The 21,374-nt window shown below is 37.5% G+C and overlaps 1 protein-coding gene across 1 annotated transcript in view; it reads left to right on the forward strand.

Annotated features, from left to right (window-relative positions):
- The first annotated feature begins 1,226 nt into the window (after positions 1–1,226).
- The window catches only part of LOC114467406 (CDK5 and ABL1 enzyme substrate 2-like), a 29,024-nt gene continuing 8,876 nt past the window's right edge, over positions 1,227–21,374 (forward strand). Inside the window, exons 1-2 of the mRNA XM_028453660.1 lie at positions 1,227–1,777; positions 20,051–20,146. Coding sequence (XP_028309461.1) covers positions 1,239–1,777; positions 20,051–20,146 — 635 coding nt within the window. The 5' untranslated portion in view covers positions 1,227–1,238. The remainder of the gene's footprint in view (positions 1,778–20,050; positions 20,147–21,374) is intronic.

The raw sequence follows: 21,374 nt of genomic DNA on the forward strand, positions 1-21,374 counted from the left end.
TGTGTGTGTGTGGGTGTGTGGGTGTGTGTGCGCACGTACCTCATCCTCATCACCAGATTACAGCTCTGTAATCTCTGTAATCATGGTATTACCCATTGTACATCATTGTTATCAAGAACCACCACTGTTGTTGTAGCACAATGCACACTCATCATTACACACACACACATACACACACACATTACAAACATTTGTTGTGTGTCTTCTTTGACTCATTGCATCTTATCTTCTGTTTCTCTGGCTTTATTTTAGTTTATTGTTATTGTTAAAATGTCTTCAATTATGTCTTCATCACATCCTTGTTAGTTGATGTATCCCAGTGTGTGTGTGTGTGTGTTAAAGTCTGTAGGTTCTCTTCATCCCTCTGTTTCCACTCAGGTGTGCCTGATGACCTCCCTGCACTGTTTATGATGTTCTTTAACATAGAATGATTGCAGCGTTACAATAGAATAGAGTTTAAATCTCTGTTTCAAAGGTCTGGTCAGTAGATGATGGAGACCTCTGAGAGGGGCCACAGTGGGGGACAGTCACTGCAGTGGTATCTGTCATTGTGTCCTTGGACAAGGCACTTCACCCACATTGCCTAGTATGAATGTAGTGTGTGAGTAAGTGTTGTTGGTGGTGATGGGAGGGGCCTATTGCACACTATGGCATTCTTGCTTCTGTCAGTCTGCCTCAGGGCATCTGTGGCTACAATAGTAGCTTACCACCACTAAGTGTGGAGTGAAAGAATAATGCCTTAATTTTGTAAAATGCTTTGAGTGTCTATGATAAAGCACTATATAAAATTCATTGCATTATTATTATATTATTATAGAAGTAGTTTTAATCTCTGTTGTTGTTTAATTTTATTGATTTTTAAGCTCATTTATTGTTTTCATTGATTCAGTCATATCAAAATATACATTATTTAGAGTAATGGAGATTCATTAATTACAAAGTTTCTAATTAATTAGATTTATTTTGTATTGAATCCCACCTCTAACTTCATGTTGTACAGGTATTTAGTTATAAGAAATACTTATTAACATTTTTATTTTATTTTACTTAATTTCACTTTCGGTATTGTTTGTTTACTGAGTGACAAAACACCCTCTGCCTTTTTTCTAGTCAACGTCATCACGTTGACCCGTTTCAGCCAATGACAGCAGATGTGGGCGTGGCCCGGTGTAGCGCCGGTTTAAATGGATTTGACAGCTGGAGCTCTGGTTCTTCAGTGTGACTTCCTCCCCGGGACTATGGCGGCGGCTGCAGCCTGTGTAACGGCCGCCGCTGGCGGGAAGAAGCCCCATTGTGCCCGGGATCACAGCCGCAGACACCGGGACAACTCCCGCCGGAGACAAGCCGCCCTCCTGTTCCTCACCAACATCTCTTTGGACGGTCGGCCGGTGCTCGGTGACCCGGAGCCCGGGGGGAGCCACCGCCGCAGACCAGGCGACCCAGAGGGCGTAGAGGGCTCTCCCGCTGCGGTCAGCGGACAGCACCCGGGCACGGAGGGCACAACCTGCGGCCCGGTGCCCAGCCTGTCGGCTCATGTGTTCCCGGCTCGGACCGGACCGTTCCCCGTGCCGCCCATCCTCGTCCTACCATCGGACGCGGACGCGGAGCTGCTGCTCGACTGTCGCCGAGGCTCGGTGCCCTCCCCCGGGGACAGTCACCTGCTGACCCCGTCCCTGTCCAACAGCAACCTGCTGGGCTCCCCGCTGGGCCCCAGGAAGTCCTCCACCCTGCTGTCGGTGCAGAGCTGTTCCTCCGTGACCTCCGAACCCAAACACAGGTAAGACCCGGGGGTCAAAGGTCACAGAGCGGATTATTCATTACGGAACACCAGCTGTTCTCCTTTTCATCATACATGTTGCTATCAAATGGGGAATTAATTAATTAGTAGTAAAGCTGCACAATTATCGCCAAAATAACAATCACATTTGTTTTGATAAATATTATAAACACGTCGTAGGGTCCGAAGGAGTGACCGGGGTCGGTAACACATGTGTATGAAATATGAGACTGTTTGACTCATTAGGGGTGTAAGGAAATGGTCAACTCATGAAACGATATAAAATACAATATAGGGCTCGTGATATGATATAATAAAAACTGTAAAAGTGTGAGACTGTGTGGGAATGTTTAGCTTTAGCATTTAACATTAAATAATAAAGTTGTAATTTTATGACAATAGTCATATCTTAATAAAATCGTTATTTTATGAGATTCAAGTTGTAATTTTATGAGAATAAAATTTAAATTAAAGGATGTGTGTGTTGCAGTTCAACAGGGTTAGGGTTAATTTAAGGCCACACTGTGTTTTAATGAAATTATTATCATTATGGTTCATGTGGATCTAATGCAGGGGTGGGGCTAGGAAATCTCGGTTAGGGGGTCCTGCAGGGACACAGACTGATTATGGTGGCACTGCCGCACGCGTGGGTGTGTGTGTGTGTGTGTGTGTGTGTGTGTGTGTGTGTGTGTGTGTGTGTGTGTGTGTGTGTGTGTGTGTGTGTGTGTGTGTGTGTGCGTGCGTGCGTGCGTGTGTGTGGGTGTGTGTGTGTGTGTGGGTGTGTGTGTGTGAGCTCAGATTCAGCTCACACTACCACTCCACCACTCCAGTGTGTGTGTTGACCCCAAGTGTGTGTATCTGTTTTTTTTGGTTTTGCAAAATGATAATTTTAAGATTACGACCCTCTCTGTATTGAGCGCGCTACTTCTGGTTCCGGGTTCATGATTTTTCTACTGATAAAAGTTATTTAAGTTAATATTTCATGGTTATTTAAAATTATCCCAGTGATCCCAAATGTCCTTTAAATCGTGGGTCACAGACTCCACTTCCTCTTCCGTCTCCATCTCTGTACCAGACTCCACTTCCTCCTGTATGATGCTATCATTAGCATCTCAAACATAGAGCTCTCTGAATAGATCATTGAAACCATCAGCCACTGATGAGTCTTTTACAGACAAGTTTCCAATTGTATAAACCATATAACTGTCTGTGTAATTGTTCACTAATGCACCGTTTCACTATAGTCAGTATTGACCTCAACCCGTTCAATACTTCATCTGATAAACTGTAGATTCTCTGTGGTGCCGTGTATGGAAGTTAAACTCTGACCACTCGGTTTGAAGGTAAACAATGATTTTTGTTTTTAAAACAGCTGAATTGTAGATACAGTAATACTTTAATTTACTTATTCACTCATGTATTTTGGAGCTTTACATTTTGTTTTGAGCAGTTTTGTTACTTTTCTGATTGGTCCTACAATGGCTATGGAGTTTGGTTATCAGCGTCTCAAATATTTCACGGAAACATACACACACCCTCGCCACACATAAGGTATTATTTATAATAAAAAATATTCTAAATGAGTAAAATAAAACAAAAAACTAAACAATATTTATACAAAAAGTACAAAAAACGACAACAGAATAAAAATCTGAAAATGAACACCAAAAGAGATACAAAAATACACAAAATGACTCCAGAATCACTACAATGGCAACAAAAAACAATTACACTACAGAGTACAGAGTATGTACACCTCTTTGTACATCCAACCTTCAAACACATACTCATTTGGACATCATTGATGACTCTACTTAAGCTCCTCCCACTATATGAATACACTAGTTCTTAAAATGAGCAGAAGTGAACGTCACACTGACTCAAAGCACGTGAGGTGGTTCTTCATGTTGTCAGTTTGCTACAGTCAGCCACCCACAGGTGTAGATGTGTCATATTTTCTTTTTGTTTTTACAGAAAATACATTAAAAATAATTGTAGTCTTGAATTAGTTTAATTGTTGAGTTTTTTAATATTCATCTTCATTATTAAATCTACAAAAACAGATATTTTTTGCCAATAAGATACAAAAACATAAAAACCAATGCTAAACCTTTATATTCAGACAAATAAATACATAAAACTCATTTATACCAGTGACACTGTAGGAGTGGAGGGTGGTTTTATGCACAGGAAGAAGGTCAAGGAACGGTAGAAAAACCACCAACAGACAATATGTGAGCTCTCACTTTGGTTGTTCATTCAATGCTTTACGTCAGACATAGGCAACTGGTGGCCTATGGGCCACATCCACCAAAGATTATAATCATAAAAATTGTAAGTAATATAATACACAAAGTAACAACAACAAATACACAAAAACATTAATAATACACACAAAACAACCACCTTAATGCACAAAAGAATAGAACAATTATACAAAATGACAAAAATAATGAAAAAATAAAAAAGGCCCAGATTTACAATAAGTAAAATGCAAATATAACAAAAACACATATAATGACTCTTAAAATACACAAAATTCCAGCAGAAATTCCCACAATCACAGTTAAATACAGAAAATGACTCCAAAAACACACAAATTAAAATGACTAAAAACTCAAAAACTACGCAAAAAGACAAAAACAACGACGAAAAAAACCTTTGTACTTTCCTGTGTTATTGCTGATTCATCGTTCTCCTTAATACTGACATGAACGTTGATAACCTGCTGTGATAACGCGAACCCATCCCTGCTTTAGGTGAATAGTCTGTTGTGATGTGAAGCTGGTTCTCTGCTATGTTGTCCATGCTGAGATAAACTGTGATTAACCTATTTACACCCAAACCAAACCACAGCAGGATGTAGATCTACAGCAGATAGAAGCTCATCATCAGTCACACTCTGACTCTACTCTAGTTTTTGCTCTCTGACGTTGCCACAGCTTTTATTAGCCTTTATTTATTCATCAATTCAATTCTTTATTTGTATGACGCAATTTGCCAATACTGTAGAAATATGTTCTCTCCTGTTAGTACCTGTTAGTATTCTAGCTGCAGCATTCTGAATTAACTGGAGACTTTTTAGTGACTTACTAGGACATCCTGACAGTATAGAGTTACAATAATCTAATCTAGATGTAACACATGCATGGATTAGTTTTTCAGCATCACTCTGGGTCAAGATATTCCTGATTTTATAGATATTACAGAGGTAGAAGAAGGCTGTCCTTGTGATTTGTTTAATATGAAAATTAAAAGATAAGTCAGTATCAAAGATAATAGGTTTTTTACTGTGGTGCTGAGTGACAGAGTAATGTCATCTAGAGACACTATTTACTCTGATAATTTATCAGATCATTGTGGGAAATAACTTCCAATAAACCACTGGTTTCCATCCGTTTTTTGATTGCGCCGCCATTTTTATATCACAAGTTTACACAAATATATAAATATATACTACTAATATTTCATGATACAGTAGTCCCTTGCTATATCGTGGTTCACCTTTCGCAGCCTCTGTATTTTGTTGATTTTTTTTTTTACAGTGCAATTTTGGATGCATTTTTTTTACAGCATATGAACGTGCATTGTGTTCTGGATCCTGATTGGCTAATGCTGCATTCACCCACCAGTGACACATCCAACTCTGAGTTTCACTTCCTGCTGAAGTGAGGAGCTGTGTTCCTTTTTCTCCTCTCATAAACATAAACCACCTGTGAAAAAAGCTGGTGTGATTAGCGGCTAATGCTATGCTAGCTCAGTGCTACTACCACCTCCTCACTGATTCTCCTCCACTCCTAATCCTTCCTAGTCCTGGTTATAAGGGGCGTGTCCTACAGCTCCAGGTGGTCACACACAGCTTCTACTCCATGGTTGAATGGATGAACAGACCAGTGACTGTTAACGTGACGTCATCATCAACAAAGACTCTGAATGTGTTCAGCATCAACGTCTGATCACTAGTAGTGTGACTCTGTAGTGTTGTATGTTTGAAAACAGGTTTGTTTTATAATCTATAAAGGTTTGAACTTTGAGAATGTTTAAATAAGAGAGAAATGTTCATTAATGTCTGAGAAAAGTGTATAAAGTGTGTGGTGAGGGTTCTAAGTAAGTAAGTAGTTTATTTATAAAGTGCTTTTTACAGATAAAATCACAAAGTGCTGTACAGAGTTGTGGTAAAAGTACAAGTGCAACACAATAGAATCATAAAACAAGAGTGCATAAATATCAAAAGAACAGCAACATTAAAGGATAAATAAAAATTAAAATCCAGTAACTAAAAGCTTTTCTGTAAAGTAAAGTCTTCAACAGTTTTTAAAAGTGACCACACAGTTGAGCTCCCTGAGAGACTGGTGCAGGTTATTCCAGAGTCTGGGAGCTACAGCCTGGAACACCAGGTCTCCTCTGGTTTTAAATTCAGCCTTAAAACATGTATAATAATAGTGATAAATAAAGCTGACTACTTTGCAGATTTCACCTATCGGGAGTTCTTTTTAGAACGTAACCCCCATGATAAACGAGGGACGACTGTATATCTAATATATGCTTTGGTAGTTGACACATTTACAGTGGTTTATGTTAAAGGCTGAGAAAGTAAGAGCTGACTGAGTTAAAAAAATGCAGCGATATTATTGCATTATTTAGAAACAGCTTTATTGTTATGTTTGTTTATTGTCACATACTTTAAATTTGGTTCCACATTCATAGTTATTTTCCTCCATCTATACATGGTGTGTTTTTAATGAAGACTGATTTAACTAATGTAACCATGTTCTCTGTGCTTAGCTGTTGGTAAAGTATGAGTAGGCGTGTCGGTGCTGTCAGACTGTGCCCCCCCCCCCCCCCCCCCCCCTCCACACACACACACACACACACACACACACACACACACACACACACACACATAAAATGAACATTGTTGTTTCCTGAATTTTTCTGCCTGAAGCAGGAAAAACATGGGAACGGAACTCTCTCCCAAACATGGTAAGATGGAATCTGTTTGACGTCATCTGTGTGTTTTGGTGTGTTTGAACTTGCTTCTTGCGTGAACACACACACACACACACACACACACACATACACACACACACAGTTTAACTTTAAATGTCACATATCATGCATTTTTCATTCATCTCCATTTAACCAAGAACACCAAAAACATAGTATTTGAGCTTTATTTTCCCAAACTCAACTGTTTTCCAGAGTTTTATCCTCTGAAAAGTCACTTTATGACCAACAGGCTGTTTGCTGCCTGCTTATGCATATTCATGAGTGGGCGTGTCTATACACTGATTTACTTACTCTACTCTACTCACTCTACTCTACTTACTCTACTCACTCTACTTACTCTACTCTACTAACTCTACTCTACTTACTCTACTCTACTCACTCTACTTACTCTACTCATTCTACTCTACTCACTATATTCTACTTACTGTACTATATTTACTCTACTTACTCTACTCTACTTACTCTACTCACTGTACTTACTCTACTCTACTCACTCTATTCTACTTACTGTACTATATTTACTCTACTTACTCTATTCTACTCACTCTATTCTTCTTACTCTACTATATTTACTCACTCTACTCTACTTACTCTACTACATTTTCTCTACTTACTCTACTCTACTCTACTAACTCTACTCTACTTACTCTACTCAACTTACTCTACTCTACTTACTCTACTCACTCCACTCTACTTACTCAACTCTACTCTACTCACTCTATTCTACTTACTCTGCTATATTTTCTCTACTTACTCTACTCACTCTATTCTACTTACTCTACTCTACTCACTCTATTCTACTTACTCTACTCACTCTACTCTACTTACTCTTCTTTACTCTACTTACTCTACTTACTCACTTTATTCTACTTACTCTACTCACTCTATTCTACTTATTCTACTCACTCTACTTACTCTACCTACTCTACTCACTCTACTCTACTAACTCTACTTACTCTACTCACTCTACTCTACTTACTCACTCTATTCTACTTACTCTACTCACTCTACTCTACTTGTTCTACTCTACTCACTCTACTCTACTAACTCTACTCTACTTACTCTACTCACTCTATTCTACTTACGCTACTCACTCTCCTATATTTACTCTACTTACTCTACTCACTCTATTCTACTCACTCTACTCTACTCACTCTATTCTACTCACTCTACTCTACTCACTCTACTCTACTCACTCTACTCACTCTACTCTACTTACTCTACTCTACTCACTCTACTCTACTTACTCTACTTACTCTACTCTACTTACTCTACTCTACTCACTCTACTCTACTTACTCTACTCTACTCACTCTATTCTACTTACTCTACTATATTTACTCTACTTACTCTACTCACTCTATTCTACTTACTCTACTATATTTACTCTACTTACTCTACTCACTCTACTCTTCTCTACTAACTCTACTCTACTTGCTCTACTCTACTCACTCTACTCTACTTGCTCTTCTTTACTCTACTGTACTCTACTCTACTTACTCTTCTCTACTCACTCTATTCTACTTATTCTACTTACTCTACTTACTCTACTTTACTCACTCCACTCTACTTACTCAACTCTACTCACTCTATTCTACTTACTCTACTCACTCTATTTTACTTACTCTACTTACTCTACTCTACTCACTCTACTTACTCTACTCACTCTACTTACTCTACTCTACTCACTCTACTCGACTTACTCTACTATATTTACTCTACTTTACTCTACTTACTCACTCTCTTCTACTTACTCTACTCACTCTACTCACTCAACTTACTCTACTCACTCTACTTACTCTACTCTTCTTACTCTTTTCTACTTACTCTATTCTACTTACTCTACTTTATTTACTCTACTTAATCTACTCTACTCACTCTGCTATAGTTATTCTACTCACTCTACTCTACTTACTCTACTTACTCTACTCTACTTACTCTATTCTACTTACTCTACTATATTTACTCTACTTACTATACTCTACTCACTCTACTCTACTTACTCTACTATATTTATTCTACTTACTCTACTCTACTCTACTCTACTCACTCTACTCTATATACTCTACACACTCTACTCTACTCACTCTACTCTACTTACTCTACTCTACTTACTCTTTTCTACTTACTCTACTATCTTTACTCTACTTTCTCTACTCTACTCATTCTACTTACTCTACTCACTCTACACACTCTACTCTACTCACTCTACTATATTTACTTACTCTACGTACTCTACTATATTTATTCTACTTACTCTACTATATTTAATCTACTTACTCTACTATATTTAATCTACTTACTCTACTTTACTTACTCTATTCACTCTTTACTTACTCTACTATATTTTATTTATTTATTTATTTATTCAGTTTATTTCCGACATGGTTGCATTCACAGGAGTTTTCTTTTTCTCTTTTTTTTTTTTTTTTTGTACATGCCGAAAAAGGAGACGAGAGAAGCAGGTTGCTTATCCGAGTCCCGTCCCCTATTTTGAACACAGAAAATTTACATTAGAGCTAGGGCTGGGCGATATGGCCTTTTATAAATACCGCGATATTTTTAGGCCATGTCACGATACACGATATATATCTCGATATTTTGCATTACCCTTGAATTAACACTTTGATGCACAAAATCACACCAGTATGATGATTCTATATGTCTACATTAAAACATTCTTGATCATACTGCATTAATATATGCCAATTTTAAACTTTCATGCAAAAAAGGGGATATCACAACTAAGTCAAAGTTGACATAACTGTATTTATTAAACAGTGAGTGGCTCAAACATAAAATTGTCACAGAGACATTTCAAAACAAGACATTAGTGCAGGATGCAACTCACATGGCATTTCAAAACACAAAATTAAAGTGGACTTTTTGTACATAATGCCACTACAATATTTTAAAACAAATAGTGCCCTTTTGTGCATGTTGTCATTAAGATGACATTTCAAAACAACACTAAATTTAAGTGCACCTTTTGTGCATAATGCCACTAAGATATTTAAAAAAAAAAAAAAAGTCCGCGAGTTTAACGGTATGGTCATTTTCAACACCGCACAGACTACAAGCTGCGATATATCGAGTATATTCGATATATCGCCCAGCACTAATTAGAGCTCGTCTCTCTGGTCAAACATTCTTTGGTTCTGAACACAATTTCATTTTTTTCATTTTTTTTTGTCCTTTTTTGTGTAGGATTTATTCTCATCTGTAGTCAGTGTTGTCTTCTTTTTTTTTTTTTTTATTCTTCCTCTCCATCGTTGTTCGTGTCGTCCTTCTTCCCCGTAGATTTCATTCCCAAACGTTGTTTTTGTTCCTCCAGTTCAAAAGAAAAGTTCATCTTCTTTCTCATTGATGTGTTGATCTCGTATTCTTGCAAAAATGTCTTCCGAGTTTTTTCTTTATATCTAGTCAAGTTTGCAGCTTGTTTTGTCTCTGCATCAAGGTTATTCCAGCTGGTAATAGCTCTGTTTACAGTGCTGTATTTTCCAATGTTAGATTTAACCCTTTCTTGTATAAACACATTATTATGTCTTAGTTCATAAGCAGTGTGTTTGTATGTGAGAGAATTTGTGTGCTGTAGTGTATTATTTCTTGCAGTTTTAGGTATTTGGCCTTTTCAAATAGTTCATTTGTGTGTGTGTTGTGTGGTGCTTTATATAAAATCCTAATTGCTTTTTTTTGTAGTTTAAATAAAGGTTCAAGATACGTTTTGTAGGTGTTTCCCCAGATTTCTGAGCAGTAATTTAAATGTGACCCAATAAGGGAAGAATAGATTGTCTTCAGTGATGTGGTATGTAATACGGGCGACCGTGGCTCAGGTGGTAGAGGGTCGTCTTCTGATTGAGAGGTTGGGGGTTCGATCCCAGTACCTGACTATGTGTCGAAGTGTCCTTGGGCAAGACACTGAACCCTAAGTTGCTCCCAGTGGTCGACTTGTGCCTTGCATGTCAGTCCTGTCCCACTGGTGTGTGAATGTGAGAGTGATTGGGTGAATGAGCTGATATGTAAAGCGCTTTGAGACTGTTTCAGTGGTGATAAAGCTCTATATAAATCATGTCCATTTACCATTTTTACTCTATTCTACTCTCCTCTAGTCTACTGAAGTAAACTGACCTCGTGGTCGCTGAAACAGATCTAAACAAACTCTATAGTCAGTCACATGGTTTGTTTGTCAGTCAATCATCTTCATTTTAATAATAACTATAATTATTATTGTAGCGCTGGCTAGTTTGCTACAGCTAGCCTTGCTGCTTCTGTCCCTCTGAGAGTTCCTAAATGTTTAATTTAACTATTATTGGTTTATATCACAAGTTTTTCTTCTTTAAGGAATATTATTTTTAATATGATGAGCTCCTTCCTGACCAATCAGAACGCAGCAAATATTTATGAAGCAGCATGTGTGTGTGCGTGCGTGTGTGTGTGTTATCTCACGGTGACGTTTGTTTGAAATAGAACAGATGATGACAGTAACTATAAATATCAGCACTCACACATCATACGTCACATATTTCTGTAATGATATCACAGCAGCAGATTAAAGGAATTTAAAAGAGATTATAGATACAAAGTGGGATCTGTATTCCATGTTATATAAACATGATTAAATATTATATAGACATGATTAAATATTATATAGACATGATTAAATATTATATAGACATGATTAAACATTATATAGACATGATTAAATATTATATAGACATGATTAAATATTATATAGACATGATTAAATATTATATAGACATGTACAGTTGTGTGTGAAAGTCAGGGCACCCCTTTAAAAACAGCATATTTTATATATTTAAAAAGTTATATTCATATTTATTGTCTCTCTGGTATATGGGAAAAAAAGACAATATTGTCAGGAAACATTAATGCATAGTTACATTTTATTTTATAAATTGAACAAAATTACAAAAATGAAAAACATAATTTTGGCATGTGCAAAAGTCGGGGCACCCTACAGCATCAGTACCTTCAGTACTTAGTAACACCCCCTCTGGCAGATATCACAGCTTGTAAACGCTTCTTATAGCCAACAACAAGTCTCTGGATTCTATTATTTGGGATTTTTCCCCATTCTTCCTTGCAAAAGGCTTCCAGTTCTGCAATATTCCTAGGACGTCTTGCATGCACAGCTCTTTTAAGATCTACCCACAGATTTTCGATAATGTTTAAGTCGGGAGACTGTGAAGGCCATTCCAAAACCTTCAGCTTGCGTTTCTTGAAGTAGTCCATGGTGGATTTGGAGGTATGTTTAGGATCATTATCCTGTTGTAGAAGCCATCCTCTTTTCAGCTTTAGCTTTTTTACAGATGCTGTGATATTTGCCTCCAGAATTTGCTGGTATTTAATTGAATCCATTCTTCCTCCACCCGAGCAATGTTTCCTGTCCCACTGGCTGCAACACAACCCCAAAGCATGATGGATCCACCCCCATATTTAACAGTTGGCAAGGTGTTCTTTTCATGAAATGCTGCTCCTTTTTTTCTCCAAACATACCTTTGCTTATTGTGGCCAAAGAGTTCTATTTTAACTTCATCAGTCCACAGCACTTGTTTCCAAAAGTCATCAGGCTTCTGTAGATGTTCTGTTGCATATTTTTGACGTTGTATTTTATGATGAGGTCGTAGATAAGGTTTTTTTCTACAGACTCTTCCATGAAGGTCTTGTTTGTGCAAGTATCGGCACACAGTGGAAGGGTGCACTACCACTCCTGAGTCTGCTAAATCTTCCTGGAGGTCTTTTGAAGTCAAATGTGGGTTTTGGTTTACCTTTCTGACCAGACTACGAGCTGTTCTCTCCGAGAGTTTCCTTGGTCTTCCAGATCTCTTCTTGACCTCCACAGTTCCCCTCACCTGCCATCTCTTAATTATGCCTCGCACTGTGGAAACTGCAAGCTGAAAACGCTTTGCTATCTTCTTGTAGCCCTCCCCGGCATTGTGGGCATCAATTACTTTCATTTTTTCTGTCTAACACAGCTTCTTAGAGGAACCCATGGTTGCTGAGTGTTTGTACAAGGTTTGTGGAGTCGCCGTATTTAAGAAACCCTCAAATTGGCACCAGCTGGCACTGCCTAATGACAATTGTTGACACATGCTTCAGGACCAATGAGCTGGTAGAGGTCTGAGCTTGTAAAAAGAATCTGACACTTTGAAACTCTCAGGGTGCCCCGACTTTTGCACATGCCAAAATTATGTTTTTCATTTTTGTAATTTTGTTCAATTTATAAAATAAAATGTAACTATGCATTAATGTTTCCTGACAATATTGTCTTTTTTTCACATATACCAGAGAGACAGTAAATATGAATATAACTTTTTAAATATATAAAATATGCTGTTTTTAATGGGGTGCCCTGACTTTCGCACACAACTGTATGTGGTAGACACTGTGGTGTAGAGGGGTCATCCTCACTTGTCTTTGTGGATGTGTCCTTGCTCCTTTAGTAGATTAATGTAATGTATTAATGCACAAAATAATCTTTGAGGTTAAAACGTTAATAATGTTGAGGGAATTTAATAAGATCTGAACACATCCTCTGCATCTGAAGCTAACAGGTAATACTAGAGAGAGATGAGCAGCTGAACATCAAAGTATCTCCTCAGTGAAGGATCAAAGGAAACAAATCACACTGAAAACAAACCAATGAGCTCTGGAATAGATGTGTTATTTACTTTAAAACTCTGAACAACAAACATTTGGACAATATTTAATTAGGCCTAGAGTCCAAGAGACAGGCAGTAGCAACATAAAAAATACACATTAAACTATGGACACTATAGGCGTTAAAATCAGAATTACTGTTTAGCTCTTAAAGTATTACTAACTAACTTGTGCTTAGCGCCCCCTAAAGGTTCGTTTTGTTTATGTTGCTGTTGTAAACACTCCGCACCCCAGAGGCAGCAGCCCCTCCCTCCCGCTACAGTGGGAGGTTTCCTAAACGTACCGGGGGGAAAATAAAGCAGTTAATGTTCGGGATGCACCGAAATGAAAATTTGTGTCCGAAGCCGAATAAAATATAAGCGCTTGGCCGAATACCGAATGCGGTTAAGTTTTTCACAATTTTTTTAAACAGTGCATAAATAGCCTAGAATACATTTTTAGACATGTTTAATTAAATAAAGTAAATGTTTATTGAATATTATGGCATTTTTTAAATATCCCAGTAGCCTTTGCTTTTCAAAAAACCATAAAAGTTTATCATTTATATTAGCCCTTCAAAAAAAACAAAACCTGCATTCCAATAAAATCTAAAGTACATTAAAGGTGAGGTATGATGAAAAAAATGACGTTCTAATGGTTTATCTACAGTGATAAACATCATTTAGTCTCATTCAGAGGAAATAAGTGTAAAAAGTTATGTTTCCTCTCTTGTTATTACATATTTTATAAAAAGTCAGCTTTAAACGGGACAGTTGGATTTTACCCACGTTGACAGGTGACGTCACCTAACACGCCTCCTAGAATGTTAGCTCCTCCCTCTCCAACTATCTAACAGCTAAAACAAACACTGCTGTTTAATATAGAATATACTTTATTACCATATATGTAAATACAAACTGTACTACTTTTTCTGCTGCTGATTGTGTTGGGAGTCACTGCTTGGAGCCACAGACCCATTGTTTACACACATCAGCTGTTAGCACTCCATGCTAATGCTACACCAATCTATGTAGTGAGACCTGGTGTAGTGTAAGGAGGAAACGATGGAGATGTTTATGGATTCGTAGCTCGTCGTGCTAACAACGGACTCTGTTGTGGAATTGGACAGTTTCCAACTTTTATGTGGTGACGGAGAGCGGTGAGGAGAGAGTCTGGATGTTTGTGTGTGGAAAGGAGGAGGAGCTCCTGCTGTGCTCCTGCAGCAACACGCACACACCTTTCTGATTCTAAATCACTGCACGTTGTTTGATTACGTCATTGCGTCACACGCTACTATTCGGCCTTGATTTTAACTCATCAAACCCAAGGTCAAATGTTCCTTTTTATATTTGGTGGCCGAATATTTGGTGCATCCCTAGTTAATGTTGAATAAGCGTATACATTCTGAGTGAACTCATTCTTCAGTAAGTTGATCATTTATACAGTGATCAGCCAGTTGTCTCCCCTGTCACACACACACACACACACACACGTTTCCTGGTAATAATGTCACAGGAATAATGAAGTGACCAAAAAGCACCACTGTGTTCCAGCGACTCATCACATGACTGCCTTTAGTGCGTATTGGGCTGTCGTAAGTAAGTAAGTAAGTAATATTTATTTATATAGCACCTTTTACAGACAGGAGTCACAAAGTGCTTCACAATACGTACAGCGCATACAATACAATACAAATTACAGTTACAGTCACAAAAATATGATGGTCATAAAACAACCCTTTATCACTGGAATTTTAAAATGCTTTCTGAAACAAATAGGTTTTCAGTTGGCTCTTAAAAGCATCAACGGAATCAAGCAAACGCAAGGAAAACGGAAGATCGTTCCAGAGCGTTGGCGCGACCGCCTGGAAGGAGCGATCTCCTCTGGTCTTGTAACGGGTACGGGGGACCATGAGCAGGTTCTGATCCTGGGACCTCAGCCTCCGGGAGGGGGTATAAGGACACAACAAGTCGTAAAACAGTACGTGTTGTCACGAGAGCTAGAACAGAGCTGTGAGACTGCCACTGGGTCAGAGGCAGGGAAAGAGACAGTAGGGAGGGATGAAAGACCCCCAATCACCCCATAAACACTTTTATTACTGTCACAGGGACTATGAGAAAGATTTATCAAGGTGGAAAAGTTACTTAGTTCTGCTTTAATACAAGTTTTCAGGCCTCACATTTGGTAACCATGTGATTAGATAGAGATGGAGACAGACAATAATTAGCTAAATAATAATGATAATGAATATCCTACAGAGCTGTGAAGCTATGACTATATTTACATAAAGCCATTTATCATTAGCATCTACGCTCTCGTTAGCATTTATAAAAAACATCCAGTCCACTCACTGTTAATGTCTCTCACCCACTCTCGCTCTCATGCCTTTTCAAGAGCACCAACACACGTACAGGATTATACATTTGTCCCAAACAAAAACGACTCGCTAATGTTAGCTTGCTTAGCTAACGAGCAAACGTCAGATGAATAACACGATGTTCTGCGTCAACCGTGTGAATTATAGATGAAGCTTCTTTGTGATGCAGTTTGCATAAAACTTCTCGTTTCTCTCACTGTCAGCAGCTCCGTGCACGCTTGTGCATGTAGACGTACATAGTATAGCAGGTGGCGTTAAAATGAGCCAATGATTATGCATTTCCTGAACAGCAGTGTTTTAACAATGCTCTGTTGTGGCACTTTTCATCTGTTACTTCATATTTATTACGTATATTTATTGGACTTGCATTTAAAATGTGATGCATGATGCTGTTTTTTTTTTGTGACATAACAGCAATCAACGTGCACACGTTTACACACTCCAACATCCTTATTGTCTGTCTGGTATAGATTAAACATGTCTGTGTTTCTGTGGCTGATGGTCCAGTTGATCACTAAACACATCTTTATTACAGCTCCTTTTTAGACCATTCACATATTTCATGATCCAATCTAAAGAAAACAAACCTAAATAATATAAAGATATTTTTACCTGATAATGTTGTGATTAGGTCTGAAACAATAGTTAGTTTGGGTTGTTTTCTTCGAACAAACTCTGAATTCTCAGATAAGGAAACACACGTTAGTTTTTCCTTTCCCACGGAGGGAGAAGTTTCCTCCTCATGGCAGAGAATGATTCTGATTGGCTGTGATGTAAACATGCTGCTGGTTGGTCTGACCTGTTACTGACCTGATACTGACGTGGTCAGTGATAATAACCTTGTGTGTCTGAGGTCAGAACAAACACATCATTAAACCATGTGTGTGTGTGTCTCAGTGAGTAAATAATAGGGCTGAGACGATACCTTTTTGTCTCAATTCAATTTAAATTGCGATTCTGATTTTACAAGTATTGTGATTTTACAGTGATGATTATCATTATTTTTTTCAGTTCCAAACACAAAAAGTTGAATCCTAAACTTCTAAAAATATGTCACAGTTCCAAAAAACAATGCACATCACATTCAATCATTCACTGATTTATCATTATTTATTCAGTGATTTATTATTATTTAGACTGAAATAAATGAAATAAAACCTCCATCAGAAATAAGGTAAACAACATGTACAAAAAACTAATTTTTTTTTTAAGTTAGTCAACATAAACTTTAAATGTTGATCAAACTAGTGCTGTGGAGTGTCTAGGTTTTAGTCTAGGAACAGGAGCTGGTCAACATGCTGGTGTGTGTGTATATATATATATATATTTTCTCTTTAGCAGCAGCCTAACTACTATATATAAATATATAGTAGTTAGGCTGCTGTGTGAAGATCAGCCTCATTTTTCTGTCTGAGACACAGTTAAAATGTTTTTCTCAAACTAACGACACAATAACATTTGTTTGTTTAGAAAGCCTTATTTTATTAACTTCTTACATTCAGAAATGATCAGCGCATATTAGTTGTCATCATCATCAAAGTTACACTTGTTATTTACTCTGTAGTGGATCAAACTGTGTTTTTACGTTGAACACAGTGTTAAAATAGTTGAACCAGCGTGAACATCATTCTGACGTCTATCAGAGTTTCATTTCACAAGCTGCACCGCGGGACACAGCTGATCAGCTCCGTGACGCAGCAGCCACCATCCTTCCTCCTCATCTGACATAACACACATAGACACTAGTGATCGACCGATTATCGGCATCGACCGATGCGCGCTGCTGTATTCGCCGATCCACTTTATTAACAGAGCGGCTGCTACAGGGCTCCATGTTGCTGCAGACTGTGTGTGTGTGTGTGTGTGTGTGCTGCCTGATGGAGCACTGGGTTGTGTGTGCGTGCGTGCGTTCCTCAGACAAAGGTCTTCTTTGCCTTTTTTTGCTGGCTCTGCCCTGATATAACTTTGAGAAAAGTGTATTAGTAGACAACCATGTGCAGCCACAGGGCTGGTCATAATCTATCTAATATATCATCTCATTTTGTTATTGTAAGTTTAACTTTCATTATTGCACATTTCTGACTGTTTTATAGTTCTCATTCACAGCTAGCATTTGAAAAAGCAAACACAAAAACAAACAAAGGCAGTAGAACATCCACTGATGCTCACTTTAAACGATGAAATAATTAGAATTTATACGCAAACAAACTCAGATTTCACTGAGACGCTGATAAAAATCCTGTGGATCTCATTTTATTTGATGAGTCATAAATAAACCTTTGTGTTTGTACAAAATCAGAGCTGAATTCTTCCTGTTCTGACCTTCATTACTCCTCCTCATCATCACTCAGCCTTTTCCATTTCCATCAGCATATTCCCACACTGTCTTGGAATGTTCACAGTTGCAGTTCCCATGTAAATATAAGAAATATAAGAGTGAGAAGATTCCATCACATGATGACCAACCCAGACATGGAAATTAATAATAATAATAAAAATAATCAGAGTGTGTTTAGAGAACCAAGAACAGACTAAACATACACTGTTTATTCACAGGGAGTGTTAATGGATCATGGTTTTACTCCATGGATGAGCCTCTGTTGGGTTAGTCTGTCATAATCAATACCAGTGTTTATTTTCTTATATCAACCATATCCTATAATATTACTGAGTACACACACATTTATTAACAAACAGCTGATCAATATGTTCCACTTTAGTCTGTTTCTCCTCTAAGGGACAGCACGTGTGAGTGAGTTCTGTAGATGAATGTCTGAGTTAGAACACACTCAGTGATCATCTAGAAGTAGAGAAAGAAACCACTCCTAAAAGCTGTATTTAATACTTAATAAGATATCAAATGAAAATATATCAATAGAGGAGATGTTGTATTTCTATGTCATCAAAACATAAAACTCAATTTCTCTTGAATCTCGATATATTGCCCAGCCCTACACAGCGGTCATCGTACTCAACATCAATAAACACACCTAAGGTCAGTATGTGTAGAAGGAACAGTGCAATAATTAAAGTATGAATGTGTGTTAGTGTGATGGCTTTGAACTTTATTGATTATATTTGTATAATTGTGTTGGAACTGGTTTGTTCTTTTAAATCTAGTCTTACCTGATTTATTCTGTTCTAAACGTGTGTGCGCGCGCGTGTCGACTCATGCTGATGTCACCTATTTGTTATGTAAGTGCTGTGATGTCACTGGGCTCAGCCCTTCAGCTTATTTACTGTCAAGGTCTGTTGTTAGAAGTCACACACACACACACACACACACACACACACACACACACACGCTGAGCTTTAACATAGCGAGGCCTAATCTGAGCCTATATTTATCTGTGTTGTATGAATGTATTTGTCATTGTGTGAATGCTGAGTCAGCGTCCTGAACTCAACACACACACAGTTTGTTCATGTGTGTCGGTTTCTAATTCTTATCAACTGTACACTATTAAAGCACAATAACAAGTACACACTTCACACCAGTCTGAGACGTTCACTGACACTACGTAAAGCAGAGCATCTCAGAAAAGCAGCTTTTATATTTCCTGTAAATACAAAGGATCTGTATTTGATTTTAAAGTTGTTACACAGTATGGAGCAGGAAGTGACATCTTTTATTGTGAAGGAGAGGCAAAGCTCTATAGCAGGGGATGCAAAAATGTGTTTGTTTTGATGGAAGGGTCACATAGTCATGTCAGCATTAAGAATAATAACCAATCAGAGTATAACACACATCATTTTGTGTATGTTTGTTGTTGCTTTGCTTGTTATGAACTATTTTGTCCATTTCTGTTGTCCTTCTGTCTATTTTTCTTGTAAAATGTATGTATTTTGGAGTTATTTTGTGTATTTCTGTTGTCATTTTGTTCATATTTGTAGTAGTTTTGTGTGTTTCTGGAGTCTTTTGTTTTGTTTTATTGTCTTTACTGTATTTTTCTGTAATGTAGTGTATATATTTTTGTGTTTTCTTGCTGTTGTTTTGTGTTTTTTCTGTTTTTTGTGCTGTTACTTTGGGGGCCTCACAAAATTAGAGCAAGGGCCTCATTTGGCCCCCGTATTGCCAGTTGTCCACCTCTGCTCTATAGGAATTAGGAAGGAAGAATGTAATGAATCACTATATTTGTGCTAGCAATAGCTCCTGGAATCCTTTTTATATTCTTGGTCTACAAATATAAACCAAATGAACGTTAATGTTTCTCTTTCTCTCTGTAGAACTCGGAACCTCTCGGGAGGTTCTCCTAAACCTCGACATGCCAAGAAAATCCACTTCATCAAAAACATGAAACAGTACGACACACGAGGAAGCAGGTGAGACACACACACACACACACACACACACACTAATATGTGGTTTTTATGATTTATAAGCATTGCCTGAACTGGTATTAAAGATGAAGAATCTGAGATATAGACACTGAATCCTCTCATATTTTTATTTCACAAAGTAAAAATGAATGATTGTTTTTTTTGTTGACAGGTACCAGTGATAATTAATTTAATTAAATGTTTGCTCTGTTCACAGTCACAGTTAAACTTGTTAAATGCTGAGTAGGAGCAGATTAAAACTGTATTTTTGATCAAAGTTAAATTAAAGCACACACATCAAAACATCCAGAATTACTGTTAATAAAGTAATTAGTAATCATTTTTGAGTAAATAATGTTTAGTACTGAGTGTTTTAACATTAGTCTGTGACTCTCTGAAGGACAGCACGTGTGAGTGAGCTGTGTAGCATTGACAGACTTTTTCCTGCAGACTTTTCAAAATAAATGGTTGGGTTACAGCAGCAGTGGAACTCATTGTTGGAGATGCTGGAGGAGATTAGAGGTTCTCCAACCTTTATGGAGAACAGGTTCACACACACACACACACACACACACACACACACACACTGACTTTATCTGACATGTAAAAAAAAACAACCAGAAAATAAGTTTATTTTAACTTGTAGGTAAGAACATAATTTATGTATTTTCACATGAATTTCTGCTCCAATGGAAACGCATTAAACGTCCTTTAAATACAGCATGTCAGGTGTAAACAGAGGTCATACTGTACATGGTGTAAACACTCTACATACCTACTTACCTTCACCACATAGAAAAGGAATGCCACAATCAGTTTAAAACACGTTTAATGTTTGCACTAGGGCTGCACAATTAATCACATTAATTGATTAATTTTAGTTGCCACGATTAAATTAATCTGATCATCTGCAATATTTACATTTAAAATACAAGCTCTTCACTTTGTAATAATGTATTTATTTCACTAACCTTTGGTACATTTAAAATTCTTGGGTTTTTTTTTTTTATACTATTATTATTTCAAGCTTCATTTTGCACTGTAAACTGTACAGTGTTTGTTTAAAAGTAGTGGAATAAAAACACTTTTTTTTCTAACATGATAAATAATTGTGATTATAATTTTGATGAAAATAATTTTGGCCATAATCGTGCAGCCCTAGTTTGTAGTGTGGATTAGAGCAGAATTACATGTGACTATACATTAATTATGTTCACATCTGAGTTAAAGG

Source organism: Gouania willdenowi, chromosome 7 (assembly GCF_900634775.1).
Source record: "Gouania willdenowi chromosome 7, fGouWil2.1, whole genome shotgun sequence".
In the NCBI taxonomy this organism is placed as follows: Eukaryota; Metazoa; Chordata; class Actinopteri; order Blenniiformes; family Gobiesocidae; genus Gouania; species Gouania willdenowi.